Source organism: Hydra viridissima, unplaced genomic scaffold (genome assembly GCF_058129835.1).
Source record: "Hydra viridissima isolate aposymbiotic clone 2 unplaced genomic scaffold, HvirCarnegie_v1 scaffold_1, whole genome shotgun sequence".
Classification (NCBI taxonomy): Eukaryota; Metazoa; Cnidaria; class Hydrozoa; order Anthoathecata; family Hydridae; genus Hydra; species Hydra viridissima.
Genome location: NW_028324300.1, coordinates 25,700,186 through 25,714,150, shown reverse-complemented (window position 1 = coordinate 25,714,150; position 13,965 = coordinate 25,700,186). Strand labels below are relative to the sequence as shown.

Below are 13,965 nucleotides of genomic sequence, written 5' to 3'. Positions count from 1 at the left end.
ATGCTCCATGTCATACAGCACATTCAATTACCAATTATTTCGTTGAAAGTAATATTCGACTCATGACTTGGCCAGCACGATCACCTGAATTAAACCCGACTGAAAATTTATGGAGCTGGATGGATTATCAACTTACAAAAAAGCAAATAACAAGTCACGAAATGCTTAAAAAAGAACTAACAAAATTGTGGCTTGAAATTCCAATCAAGATGATTGAAAATCTTATTGAATCAATTCCAAGCCGATTACAAGCATGTATCAAAAACAACGAGGGTCATATCCCATATTAACATATTTCCATGACAAAAAATTACTAAGTGCGTTTAAACTTTATTGCACTTTCTTCTCATCAATTTTTTGATTTCTTGTGTTTCATATTACATTTCAGAAAAGATTTTGTGTTTTTTTCTTTGAAAGTTGTGTTTTTTTCTTAATTAATAATTGGCTAAGAAAAAAATAAAACAAAAAATGAAGACCCATCACCAGATTTTCTCTTTGCACCAGTCCAAACTTACCATAATTTTAAAAAAAACAAGTGCGTTTAAACTTTCTGTACAAGGTGTAAACCGCATTTGAGACGCCATTTTTTGTAGAATTATAAAGAAAAGGTTAGGTTAATGAATTAATTCATTATGAAGTATAAACTTGGGTGGGTCATAATTAATACATTAAAATGTAAAATACATTTACAAATGTAAACAAATTTAAATTTAAATAACATAGAATCGGAAAGACTTGCAACGTTCATATTTTGCACTTAATTTTATAGTCTAATTAAGCAATTGGATTTTTAAGGAAAAATTAAAAATCAGATGATACTTTGCAAAAAATTTAAACATGTTGCAACCTTATTAGATTGTTTTTAAAAAAAAAGCAGTTCTGTTATATCAAGACGACTGCTTGATGAGCTTTTACAATTTATATATCGTTTTTAAATTCATTGTGCACAATGAACCATATATAGTCATCGAACTACATAATCGTTGTGCACAGTGAATTACACAATGACGCAACTACAAGTTCAAGTTCTAAATTTAAGAGTTTTTATTTAAGAACAATAAAATAAATTCAAAAATAATTATTACAACAAGATACTTCCGTATTACAACAAGATACTTCCGTATTACAACAAGATACTTCCGTATTACTTTGATTAAATTGCACTAATTTTAAACCAAATTAAAATATTCCAAATTTTCGTACAAAAACATCAACATTTGAAAACATTCAGCCGTCATCCTGTTTCGCTCAGCATACAAATTGTTTAATGCGTCAGAAAAAAGGCTCTCAATTGGTGCACTGGTAGCAGGTGTACATAAAATCATCGTTGAAATGCAATACAATATTGGAAAAACATATTGATTTTGATGCCAAAACTCTAAAACATTTTGTTCGTGCACTGACAATTTTATATATTCACTGATTTCTTTTTTTAAATCTAAGGTTACATTTTTGTCACTATCACTTCCGGAATCATCTTCTTCATCCTCAAATGACAACTTAAATTTTTTTGATTTCATTGTCACCTTTTTAATTGGAATTTTTTCACCAACTCTTTTTGCGAGATAAAAATCTGACAAAAATTCTTTCACGCTTTTTAAATATTTCTTTTTTTCGTACTTTTCAAAGAATTGAAAACTTTTATAATTTGGATCCAAAAAAGTGGCACACAATAAAAAGGAATTATTCTCTAATTCATATGAATCTTTGTAAATTTGTAAAGATTCTAACAAATGTGTTTTCAATATTACAATTAAAGAAGGAGTTTCACTTTTATTTTTAATTAACTGCTTCTCAAGGTACTTTATACTTGGAATAATTAAAGAACACGTTGCATACCTATCGCCAGATAGTAAAACGCTTACTTGATGAAAGCTTAATAAAGCATTTACTGTTTCTTTTAAGTTTACAATTTCATCTTCATCGAGTAAATATTTTCTCATATCTTTGTATTGTTGTTTCGAATTAAAGATATCTTTTACATAGGAGTGAAGCTTAAGCATTCGCTCTGCCATGAGAAACGTAGAGTGCCAACGAGTTTTCACTTCTTGAATCAATTGAAGTATGTGATTTCTTTCGACACCTTGTCGCATTTAACTTTCTTCTAATAAATCATTAAGTTGAGAAGAATTATTGAAAGATGTAACAATTTTCCTGCATTTAGGTATCACATATTATGCAAATTTTTACTCTTAAGACTTAAAATTTTTTAGTGATTCGACTTATTTTTGTTTAAACGCAACTTTAGTTCTTTTTAATTCGAAGTTATCAAAATTTAAATTGCGTAATTTTTAACATAAAGTTGCGTAAATTTACACGCAAAAAAATACGCTGCGAAGGTTTCTAGTTTTTAGGTTTTTAAATATTTAAAAATTTTAACAATAGAAGTAGAAAGTCAACCACAAAAAACTAGCAAAAATGGAACCGTTTTTTGAACTTTTCTAAAAAAACTAATTAAGAATAACTGATAACTGGTTAAAAAAATATAGAAAATTTTGGACCCCCCGTCCTCCCCCTAATTATATGGAATGTAAAGTAAAAATTTTACTTACAAAGACACCTCTAATGTTAAGAAAATTACAAAGCTCAGTTAACATAAAGCAAGTGCCTTTACCTAAATTTAGGAACACTGCCATCCCAAACAAAGTGAAAAATTTAGTTAAACATTTAAGTACGATTAAAGTAGAGGTACCACGTCAAGGAAATACAAAAGGAAATCTCGAAATCTTATTAACACCTGGTAGAAAGTATAAGTTGACAGACGAAGACGGAACAAGCTGTTTAAAACCCATGCTTAGTCATTCAAAAGGTTGAGTATATTTTATTAGAGCTTTGTTAATACTGTTTACATTATGATGAGGTTTAAACTCAATAAAAGTTTGAGAAAAGGAAGTTTTTTTACTCTGTCAATTGAAAAAGGAGTTTTTTGAAAAAGATCTTTTTTGATTTCATAAAATGATACATTTCAGTAGTTTTAGGGTGACAAAGAGATTCATGTAGTTACATGTGATAAAACAATAGGATCTAAAGAGAGCAACAAAGTTGGAGATTTTTTTACAAAAAAATGTTTCTTCTCAGTTAGGAGAAGATTATGAAAAGAAAAAAATGTAATTGGTCTTCCAGCCTGATTTAGAGGTGCAGGTATGGCATAATCAGAGATATATGTTTTATCTACGGAATATTTTTGTTAATAGCTTTTAGTGCTGATCTAGAAATTCCACATACAGGCAAGTTATCTAAATATATAAACTTTGACGTCGAACTAAAGCATTTTCCCTTATTTTTTAGGTCTGTGTTTTCAAGCGAATCTAAATCAGCACTTTGTTATCATAATCAATTAGGGGAAAGTGGGGTAATATGGGATACTTAATTTTAACGACCTATAAAAATGAAATTTTAAAAATTAATGTTGTTGCTAATAGTCAGTTTCAATAGCTATCAAATATCATTTCTGTAAAAGATGAGTCTAAAAGCTTCAATACACTTTGAGAAAATTTAATAAACAGAAAATGTTTGGGTATCCCATATTACCCTCAAGGGTGGGGTAATATGGGACACCTGATCAATGTCAGCTAAGGATGGTAATACGTTATGCAAGAACTTATAAATCAATGAAACAAAACAAAACTTTATAAAAAAAAAAATAAAAACAGCTTTAATACTACAAAAAAAAGAAAAGATTAAAAAAAAAAGAATTTCAATTTTTAATCGCTGTCAATGCATAAATCACATTTAAATTCGTCTTGATCAGCCCCTGCACATGTGGGCCTATTTTCTGCAAGTTTGGCACATGACCCACTGCTCTCCTCGGCCATCTTCCGAGAATAAGCCAGTACAGTATGTGCATGGAGTGTCATTATCAACCATTAACGCACTCGTCATTATTGCACCTGTTTGTTTTGACTTTTTATTTTCGGCTGAAAAAAGTTTTTTGTTCAATTTTGATTTTCCTTTTGTCTTTTCATTTTTTTCAGCCTTCTCACTAAGCGATTGTTTGTAAGGGGAACTTGTCAGCACGGCAGTAAATCCCATACGCTTTCTGGTTCTGTTCACCCTTTCTTTGGCTACGGGGTAAGGACTTATGTCACTAGCCAACATGGGTGTATCACTAGAGGTGCTGACCACTGGGGGATGTTGCGATTGAATGGTTATCTCACTTTCAGGGGCAGGCATTTCTGTTATTTCTGCCGCCTTAAACTCCCACTCATCAAATACATTTCTATTCACTGGCCAAAATCCAGTCTTTTCATATCCATTAACTGCTTTTGCGAGGCTGGCAGTGCGCAGATAGGCCTTCACAAATATAGAAGTTATTTGGAATTCTGTGACGATTCGCCCAGGATGTGAGCGGAGCCACATCTGAATCTCGGAGTCATAATAAGTAGATAATGGCTTCATAAATGCAACATCAAGAGGTTGCATTCTGTGAGTGCAGTGCGGTGGGAAACAGATAATTGTTAAAAAATGTTGTCTAGCCAAATTAATGGCCTCCCAATTCTTGGTATGTAAGGCATAACCATCTTATATAAGTAAAGCAGGGCTTTCCTGACTAGGCTTTACACATTCAATGAAATGTCTGAGCCATTGGGATGAAAAGAAAATAATGGGAATAACGTGGGTAATATGGGATGGTATCCCATATTACCCCCATTTAGGTATCTCATAATACCCCACTATATAGCACACTTCTAATTTTGTTTATTTTTATGTACCACGTGGAATGGACAACCCTTAAAAGGTATTTTACGTTTAATTATATTTCAGTTACTAATTAAATTCTGAATATAGTAAGATAGTTTACCTCTTTAGACTATTTTGGCCTCCTGTAACAAAGTCGATGTTATGTAAGGTTCACTGGTGAAAACTTGCAAGACTTTTTTCAGACGCAAATAATTCGAAAGAGAACAACTTATACTTGCGGAAGTAACCTCCTGACATTAGCCTCGTTTCCAATTCAACAAATGTTTTATAGCACTAACCTATAAGTAGATAATAGGGGTATCCCATTTTACCCACAATCCCATGTTACCCGACTTTCCCCTAAATAAATAAGTCATAAAAAGGGAAACAAATAGTTTAAAATCAATAAACGTCTTTAGAAATCTCCAAGTTATTGACGAATTTTATTATACAATGTTGCCTTTTCTCAGGGTTGTTTTTGCACTTGTCTTTAATAAAGTCAACAATAAATTATCTTTTGGAAACTTTTATTAGATAAAATTGACTGCTCATTAGTCGTAGAAGCAGTTTGCATAAATGCATCAAAAAGCTTGGATGATTGTATCATTATTGCAAATATAGTTTTGCAAAATTAAGCTATCGATTTTTCTTAGAAATTAGCTTTCAAAATTTAGTTTCAACAGAATATTATGGATTAAGAAAAAGATACAATAATGGTATTACGTTTGTATTATATATATATGTTATTTGTAATTGCAAAAACCAGATTAAAAACTTAATACTGAAGTATCACGTTTTTAATCTGGTTTTTGCAATTACAAATAATATTGAACTATCAGCTACGGAAATACCGTTGATTACAGAAAATCCTCGTGACAATATACTTAGATATGCTAAACATTGTGAAATCAAGTTCATGTTATAAAAAATATTAAAAGAATTTAGTTTTAGTTTTTCGTCAATTTAAAGCATGATGTTATTATTTTGTGTCAGTAACTAAAAACGTATTATGTTGAACTAAGGAATGTCGAGAAAAATGGTTCTGCCTTACATTGATATCACCTATGTCAGTTGTAAATTACTCAAATAATGTTAAACATTTATTAATTACTTCAACTCCTTATACTTTTTATGTTAATTTTACAGAGGGATTAGTTTTATTCAATTTGAAGGCGTTTTTCTAAAAGAGTATTAGTTAAGGTTTTGCAACTTTAACTTGTGGAAAACAGCCACTATAAATTGTGCAATAAAATTTCAAAGAGTGTAGCCATTTTATATAAAATAAGAAACGTTCTAGATAAGCATACCTTAATTCAGTTATATTATTCGCTAATTCATTGCCATATTAGTTATGCAAACATTGCTTGGGGTAGCACTTAGAAAAGTAAACTTAAACCTCTCTATCGGCAGCAGAAACATGTAGCAAGCCTTATAAATTTCAAGGACCGTTTTTCTCACGCCAAGCCTCTTTTATATGATATGAAAGCACTCAATATATGAGTTAAATGCTTTTAATATTCTTTGTTTTATGTATAAATGCAAGACCCACCTATCGCCCGTTTCTTTTCGTAATTTGTATTTACAAAGAGATAGAAATAAATATATTTTAAGGAACGATAATTTACTTCGACAACCATTTTCTCAAACTAATTTTGGAAACTTTTTTATTTCATTTCGCGGACCATTTTTAAGGAATAGTATAGTTCTAAATCCTTCTAAAGATTTTTCTGAAGAATGTAACTTTTGACTCTTTTAAACAAAATCTTAAAAAACTCATTTTTTCAACTGAAAATATACTAATCTACTTTGAAATTTTAAAGTTTTTTGAAAATCCCCTATCTATATTAGTATATGTATATTTTTAATGTAAATTCTTTTTAATTTATTTTTTTGTTTGTTTTTTTATCCACAAGCAATTGGCGGTTTCTCTGTGACAAGAGCTGATGGTCTTCTTTGAGTATCCGCGTTCTTTATATTTACTTTTATTATTTATTTCTTAAAGATATCTTGACTTGTTAACTTTTATTATTGTAATAAACTTTTGTTTATTTAAATTGTAATAAATATTGAAATAATAAAAAAAAAAAAATGAAATTGTTACTTTAAAAACGTTAAATACACACAACTTAATAAGCTTATTAAAAATAACTCAGTTTATTATAAATAACTAAGTAATTGAGTGATAACACAAACGAATGTCGGGCCAATAATTGTCTTTCGAGTTGCAATTTTTATTTTAAGGCAAAATATATGAGTAATTAAAATAATTGGTTGACTTACATAAAAACATACAATATGGTTCGGGTATTAACATAATATAAAAATATTTTTATAAGCATTACTTATTTACCTAAGTAAACCATTTAAGATATAGTTTTTTTAAATATGCTATCATCTTATAAACAAAAAGCAATTTTTTAATCATAACTTATATGGTTTGGAATATCTTTTACGTAGGGATTAAAGAAGAGTAAATGTTTTGTTTAAAAAAAATTTTTACAAACAACACACTGACTATTAAGTTTAATGTTGTTATATACACTGTTACGGAAAAAGGTGTTCATGTAAAAGAAAAAAGGTGCTGATGCGTGATACTATATGAACACCTATTAGGTGTTGCCGTTAAAAGGTGTTGATGTAAAAAAAGGTGTTCTTGTTACATTAACACCTAATAGGCGTTGCTGTTAAAAGGTGTCGATGCAAATAAAGGTGCTCATGTTTAATAGGTGTTCATGCAATTACAACGCGTTTATGACGCACATATTTAATTATTTAAAAGTAAACATGATCTTCTTAACCTTTCTGTTTACTCATAATTAGCATGTTTTAACAAAAAATTTTGCAATTTAGTTTTATGAAAAAAAAGTTCCATGAGCGCTAATAATATATGTTTTATAAAACAACCTATCATTTTATATTATATACACATTAAGACTATAAATATGCAAGCATATTTTATAACAAATAAAAATTATCAGTAAAAAAACAAATTCATATATTTGAAATAAAATTTTAATACAAGTTTTTTAAGTTGTTTTTTAAGTTGTTTTTTTTAACTTTGAAAATATACTCGACTTCACCAGTTTTTGCAACTAAACGGTTGTCATGCTGACTAACAGAACTTGCATTAAAATGGTATAACAGATATCTGCTCTCCAGACATTTGATGAATGATTATCTAAAAACGAGCAAAAAGTTTTATAATTTATCATTGAAAAAATATAATAATAATAATTACTAAGACATTCCTACTGTATTTCATTTTTAGTTCATTTCATAAAAGAAAAACTACGTAATGTTACCTTTTCATTAACTTTACTTTTTCCATCTGCAGATGATGAGAAAGAATTCTCAATAGAGAGTTCTTTCTCTTAAATATTTTCAGTCGGAAGTTCAATCTTTTGTTCAACCCATTGTTGTTTTCTATTTATTGTACCCCTGAATAAGCTAAACAAAAATCGTTTGAGAACAAATAAGATCTCCATAAAACAATTAATATACAAAATAAAAAAATCACACAAATACATTTATATACAATGTATAATAATATCTAACACTGCATTTATCAAATAGGTTCCTGAAAGGTTTTTGAAAACTTTTTCATATCATTTCAAATCAAAGATCCTTTAAATAGGCAAAAGTTTATACAAACAAACTTTAATTTTTTATAATTTCTTTAATAGTTTTATTTTTCCTTAACTATATGGTGCCTTACAATCAGTTGTTTTTATTTGTATGATTTATTAACTGATTTTAAGACTCTGACGAGTTGTAAAACAGCTGATTATACTCAGTTGAATTAGAACTAAGAATCGAAGCCTTATAATCAATTAAATATAATCAGCTATTTATTTTATAAATAATTTACAAACACAAAATATGTGAATGTGACAAAAAAAATTAAACTTAGAACAACTTATATAATAAAAAATGTTACAAAAACATAAAATTATTAACATAAAATGTTAAAGATAAAACCAAAAATATATTTAAACCATTTTAACAAAGTCATTATAAAAGTAACAAAATAGATTTTACAATTTTGATGTTACTCATTTTTCTAATTTGCATAATTATTTCTAATATTTCAAAAACTGCCTCTTGTTTTTTGCAATGTATTAAATTAAACGCTACACTCAAAGAAGTGCCGACAAGAAGAACTTCAATTAAGTTTGCACAGGGAATAGAAAATTTATCAACTGTAACTGCAAAATCTCTATTTTCATAGTGAAGACGAATCATATTCTATAAAAAAATAAATCAAATAGATCAAAATAAGTTATTTTTGATGTTAATCAAAAAAAAAAAAAAGAAGACAGAACAATTTTAACTAAGTATAGTTTCATAAAAGATATATGCATTTAAAAACAACTTATATTTTATATTAACTTGTTTATTAATTACGCAAATCATACACTAAAAACAATAAATAATACAATAAATTATGCAATAATAATTATGCAATAAAACAGTTATAGGATGGAGTTTCAAGGCATAACAATAACTTTAAACTAAATAATCATTATTATTAATTTTACATTAAATGATTTAAGAAATTTTGAAAAAATTAAAATTGCTGTTGTGGTAGATTCATCATCATGTAGTACATCAAAGCTTGTGTTTTGGAGTTAGAGCTGAGAGAGGGTTGTAACAATAACTAAAAAATGTAGCTCCATAGGCCTTGTAAAGGGAATTCAAAAAAACTTTAACTTTAAAGTTAAACTTACCTTATCAGTAAATTCTACAAGTTTTTGACGACATCTAGCCACAATAAATTGAAATCCAATTGTATGTGAATCGGAAGAAGACATTGTAGGATTTACCATCTTTACCAGATTAAGAACAGATGAATATCTCTTTAAAAATGGGGCCCATTTCATACAAATATTTCTTAGCGAATCTTTCATCAAAACTTGAACCTCTTCAAAGTCTAGTCCATTATCCTTGTACGGTGAGCTCTCATTTAACTGATACACTTGGAGCATTCTCTTGCTTTCATGATATACCTAAAAAAATATAATTTTTCACAGTTACCACTAATAAAATGAGGATACCAATAAGGATTTTAAGGAGATTTAAGGTGAAATTTCCCCAATTTTTAAGAAGATTTAACCCTGAACAGGAAAATTTTCATTAATAAATAAGGACAACTAAGGAGAAAATCATTACTTTTTACACATTATCTTTGTTTTCAAATAGATAGAAAAACGTCAAAAACAAATTAGGTAAAGAAATTCTTACATTTTCAGCTGATAAAAAGTAGGACTTAAATAATTCTAACTCTTTCAAAAATCCAACAGTTTCTCGTGCATTATTACGTTGCATGAAATTTGTTTCCATTACAACCTCTTGTTCAAGTGAGGTTTGAACATTGTTTGAAATTGTAACAAGCTAAAGTGTTTTATTAAAATATGTAATAAACATTTATACAATCAAAAATATGTTAATTTATAAAACAGATATAAAGCTAATATGTGGTACCCAATTTTTTGTGACAATCTAGGAATTGCAATTTAAAAAGATTGGGAGCAAATAGATAATTGTAAACTTACATATGCCTCATTTACAACGTCTGATACTTCATTAACATTGCTTATAAGTCTTAATGGTTCATTGATATCACTGTCACTTACTGTTCTAAAATAGATTAGGACACAATAGAAATATATAATATGATCATAAAATAAAAAAAAACTATTAAATTGAACAAGCATTGATCATCCATATCACATTTTAAAAATCTGGAAAACTGATTGCGTAAAATATCTGGAAAAATCCGGAATATATTTTCCATTATTTTCTTCTTAATCTTGCTTTGAAAGTAAACAAAGAAAATCAGGAGAAATTAATGAAAACTGACAAACTTTTCATCTTTTTATAGATATTTAGTTTAATTAGGTTTTAATTTTTTAAAGATTTTTAAGGAGGAGTGGAAACACTGCAATAAAAATATATCAATTACATAAAAATATATCAAATACATAATAATCAAGTATATTTATATAAAAAAAAACCTCTTCATTGCCTTTGACACAGTAGCTTTTGCATATTTCTTTTGCTTTTCAATGACAGAAGCACAATTCATTTTTCTTCTATAATTTTTGAACCTGTCAATAATTCTTTGGTGGAAGCATTTCTAGTAGTAAAAAAAATAAATTAACGTTTTTCTTTTCTAGTCAATTTAATCGTGTATTGTTTTGTGTAGTTTCCATTATTACTTAAAACGATATTAAAATATAAAAAACTTAATAATTTATAATTCAATTTATAATTTATAATTTTATTAAAATTTTATTCATAATATATTAAAAATCACATGTTAAGTTTTTTAGATTTACTCAATTTATTTAAAAATCATAACACGACTGTAATAAAAATTTTTTATAATAGTTATAATAAAACTTTACATTTTTTCAGCAAGGATAAAATATTTTTAAACAACAAAATATTATAATTTAATTTATTTAATTCAACCACTACACCACAGATTAACTCACTGAATATTGAACAGCTTTGAACTCTGGATACTTTTCTTGAATAACCATCACCAGCTCATTTAACTGAATTCCATTTATATATCTATGATATTAAAAATAACTAATTTAGTTTAAGAACTTAGAGTTAAAATATTTAGATAAAAAAATCTATATAATAGAACTAAAAACACACGGATTTTGTTGATCAACATATTCCAATACTTTATGAAAAATGATCCCAACCCAGTGGTTCATAAATTGACCATCTGCTACTATTGATTTGGCATCAAGTATCCCACATGTAAGTCTTGCTTCCACAATTGCATCTGTTGGGATTTCAAATTTCAAACCTGGCCATTGTTTTAAAGAAATACTTTCATTTCCCACAACTTCTTCTGATGATTTATTTAATGCTAAACTTGACACTTGACGTTCCAAAAAAACTAGTTTCAAATTATTATTTTTAACTAAAAAATCGAGGGTTTCTCCATCATCTATTTCTGCACCAGAACCATCATACAATTGTAGCAAATTACTGGACGAACATGGGAACTTATTGCCACATTTTGACAGCAAATCAGAATATGATGTGTATAGAATAACTTTAATTGTGTCACCTTTTTGTACATTAATTGATTGCATCTGCAAATATCAATGATAATATATAACACAAAAAGTAAATTATTTTTTTATTAGTATATAATTAACTAATTAGTATTAAATTAGTATAAAATTAATACTATCATTAATATTAATTATCATTAATATAAGATATAAACATCCTGACCTACCTGCTGGCTTTATAAGAGGGTAATAGGGAGGATGCAGAAGTTTGCCAGGGCCCTGGGTTTTTTCAAGGGCCCAAAGAAAAAAAGTGACAATACATAGTTACTAGTTTTGTTTAATTTTGAATTAAATAAATTATAAACATAAAAGGCAGAAATAACAACTCATGAAAAATATTCATATGATAAATAATCGGACAATAAACTCTTTTTCTTTTATTTCAACAGATTTAGATGCACTTGATTTAAGAGAAAAAATGTCATGTAAAGAAAATGAGTTTTTATGATGCTCTACAACATATGAGTTAACCAAAGGAAAAAATGATATTGCTATTTCTTGGCACATTGCATACCAAACATTGTTAATAGACATCAAATAATTTATTTTAACAGCTTTTTCTTCGCTTAGAATCAAATAAGAAGATACTGTCAACTGTGTTCCCTGGACTGTTAATTTTTCTGTATGAAAAATTGTGTTCAAATATGGTTTAAACGGTTCAAGAAGTACTTCTTGAGCATGACGAAGAGATATCTTTGCATATGAGATAGATCCTGAAAAATAAAATATTTGTATTATATTGCATGAAAATAAACAAATATGTGATTCATCAATTATTATGATAGCAGCTTACCTGGAACAATATCATCAGTCCTTTCAAGAAGACGTCTACAAGTTTCATGCATTTGAAATCTTTTTGAAAATGAATATATAGGGTTTTTGAATTGATGACAAACTCTAGCTAGCTTTTTAAAAATCTGATGCCGTTGTTCAAAACGCATGCACCAGAAAGTTTTCATTGTTCCCATGTAGCTTGAAAGGTCAGGATAGTGAGTGATGAAATGAAGCTTTGCTGCTACTCTTGTGCCATTATATAATGTTTTGATATAGTTAATAAGTTGTGGAATAAGAAAATACAACGATTCAATATGTTCATTACAACGGCTATTTAAAATCAATAAAATTTCACAATGGATAATCATCATATCCCAATAAGGTGCATCTTCATCATTGAAATTATCAAAAAGAAACAATGGCAAACACAATGAAATGGTTAGCATTTCACTAGCAGTAAGTGCCAGCTTTGATGTCATATAAGTTGACGTCAATATTAAATTCACTGGCAATTTTACATCTCTTAGCAATAAATTCATACCAATCAATGTTAGTTTTCGCTTGGCCATGTAGTGATTCAAAAATGTTGAAATTACAACATGGCTTATTCCTTCCAAAAAATCATGCATGAAATCACTTGGGAAAAATGCAGGTAAAAATACATACGGTAAGTGTAAAAACGGAGATAACTCCAAACATCCATGTTGTTGTTTTGTACTATCAACAATATAAGATTCATGAGTTCTTTGAAATACATTTGTGTTTTCCTGTCTAACACAGAAGTAACAATGTCTACATATGTATCCACTATGAAAATGTGATTGCAAACCAAGAAGCGGATGAGCTGTTAAATTGTCAGCAGCCATAAAACATGCAATAACATGATATTCTTCATCATTTACAAAAAATGTATTAAATAATAAGTTGAACAAGTCATCAATAATTGGCTTAAAAAACTCATTGAGTGTAATTTTTTTAACCACTTTAAAATTGCACAATGAAGCTAAATGATAGTTGCTCATTTTAGATCCATTATTGTTTTGGTTTAAAATAGAAAAATAAATGACTGATATTTTATGTATACCCCTGCTGGTACCTATTGGGTTACATACCTCTAACTCATCAGAATACAAACCAATGTATACTGTTTTGGCTGGATCTGAAAATGGCAGGATAGAACTTTGAAAGTAGTTTGATTTTGAAAAAGATAAAGAGTCCGGGTGCAAAATTATTTGACCCTTAAGAATACTTTTTAGGTTTTCTCCTAGAGGCACATGATAAAAAAAATCCTCACCAACAGTAACTTTCACTGCTTTTACATGACCCAATTTACCTAAATAACTATCAAACTTATCTGGACTCATACAATGTGATAAACACAAATCAATACTGTTGTCTCTTTGAAGTTTAT

At 28.2% G+C, this 13,965-nt stretch overlaps 2 protein-coding genes across 2 annotated transcripts in view; both read right to left on the bottom strand.

The window, feature by feature from the left end:
• Nucleotides 1–8,583: 8,583 nt before the first annotated feature.
• LOC149894104 (uncharacterized) lies at nucleotides 8,584–12,026 on the bottom strand. Its single transcript, XM_090100752.1, has 7 exons — nucleotides 11,350–12,026; nucleotides 11,178–11,259; nucleotides 10,695–10,816; nucleotides 10,233–10,317; nucleotides 9,922–10,071; nucleotides 9,408–9,686; nucleotides 8,584–8,925 (listed from the first exon to the last, which is right to left on the bottom strand). The coding sequence occupies exons 1-7, from the start codon at nucleotides 11,796–11,798 to the stop codon at nucleotides 8,692–8,694; spliced, it is 1,401 nt and encodes a 466-aa protein (XP_089956878.1). The 5' UTR covers nucleotides 11,799–12,026; the 3' UTR covers nucleotides 8,584–8,691.
• A 17-nt stretch (nucleotides 12,027–12,043) lies between these two features.
• Nucleotides 12,044–13,965, bottom strand: part of LOC149894103 (uncharacterized) — a 2,258-nt gene continuing 336 nt past the window's right edge. Inside the window, exons 1-2 of the mRNA XM_090100741.1 lie at nucleotides 12,574–13,965; nucleotides 12,044–12,493 (exon numbers count right to left, since the gene is read on the bottom strand). The exon at nucleotides 12,574–13,965 is cut by the window's right edge and continues 336 nt beyond it. Of these exons, the coding sequence (XP_089956867.1) occupies nucleotides 12,120–12,493; nucleotides 12,574–13,965 (1,766 nt within the window). The 3' untranslated portion in view covers nucleotides 12,044–12,119. The remainder of the gene's footprint in view (nucleotides 12,494–12,573) is intronic.

Coding starts and splice junctions, on each gene's coding strand:
- LOC149894104 (XM_090100752.1), bottom strand. CDS start 11,798: ATGCAATCAATTAATGTACAAAAAGGTGACACAATTAAAGTTATTCTA. Junction 9,687..9,921: donor ACTTTTTATCAGCTGAAAAT/GTAAGAATTTCT, acceptor ATATTTTTTTAG/GTATATCATGAAAGCAAGAG. Junction 8,926..9,407: donor TTGTAGAATTTACTGATAAG/GTAAGTTTAACT, acceptor ATTTTTTTATAG/AATATGATTCGTCTTCACTA.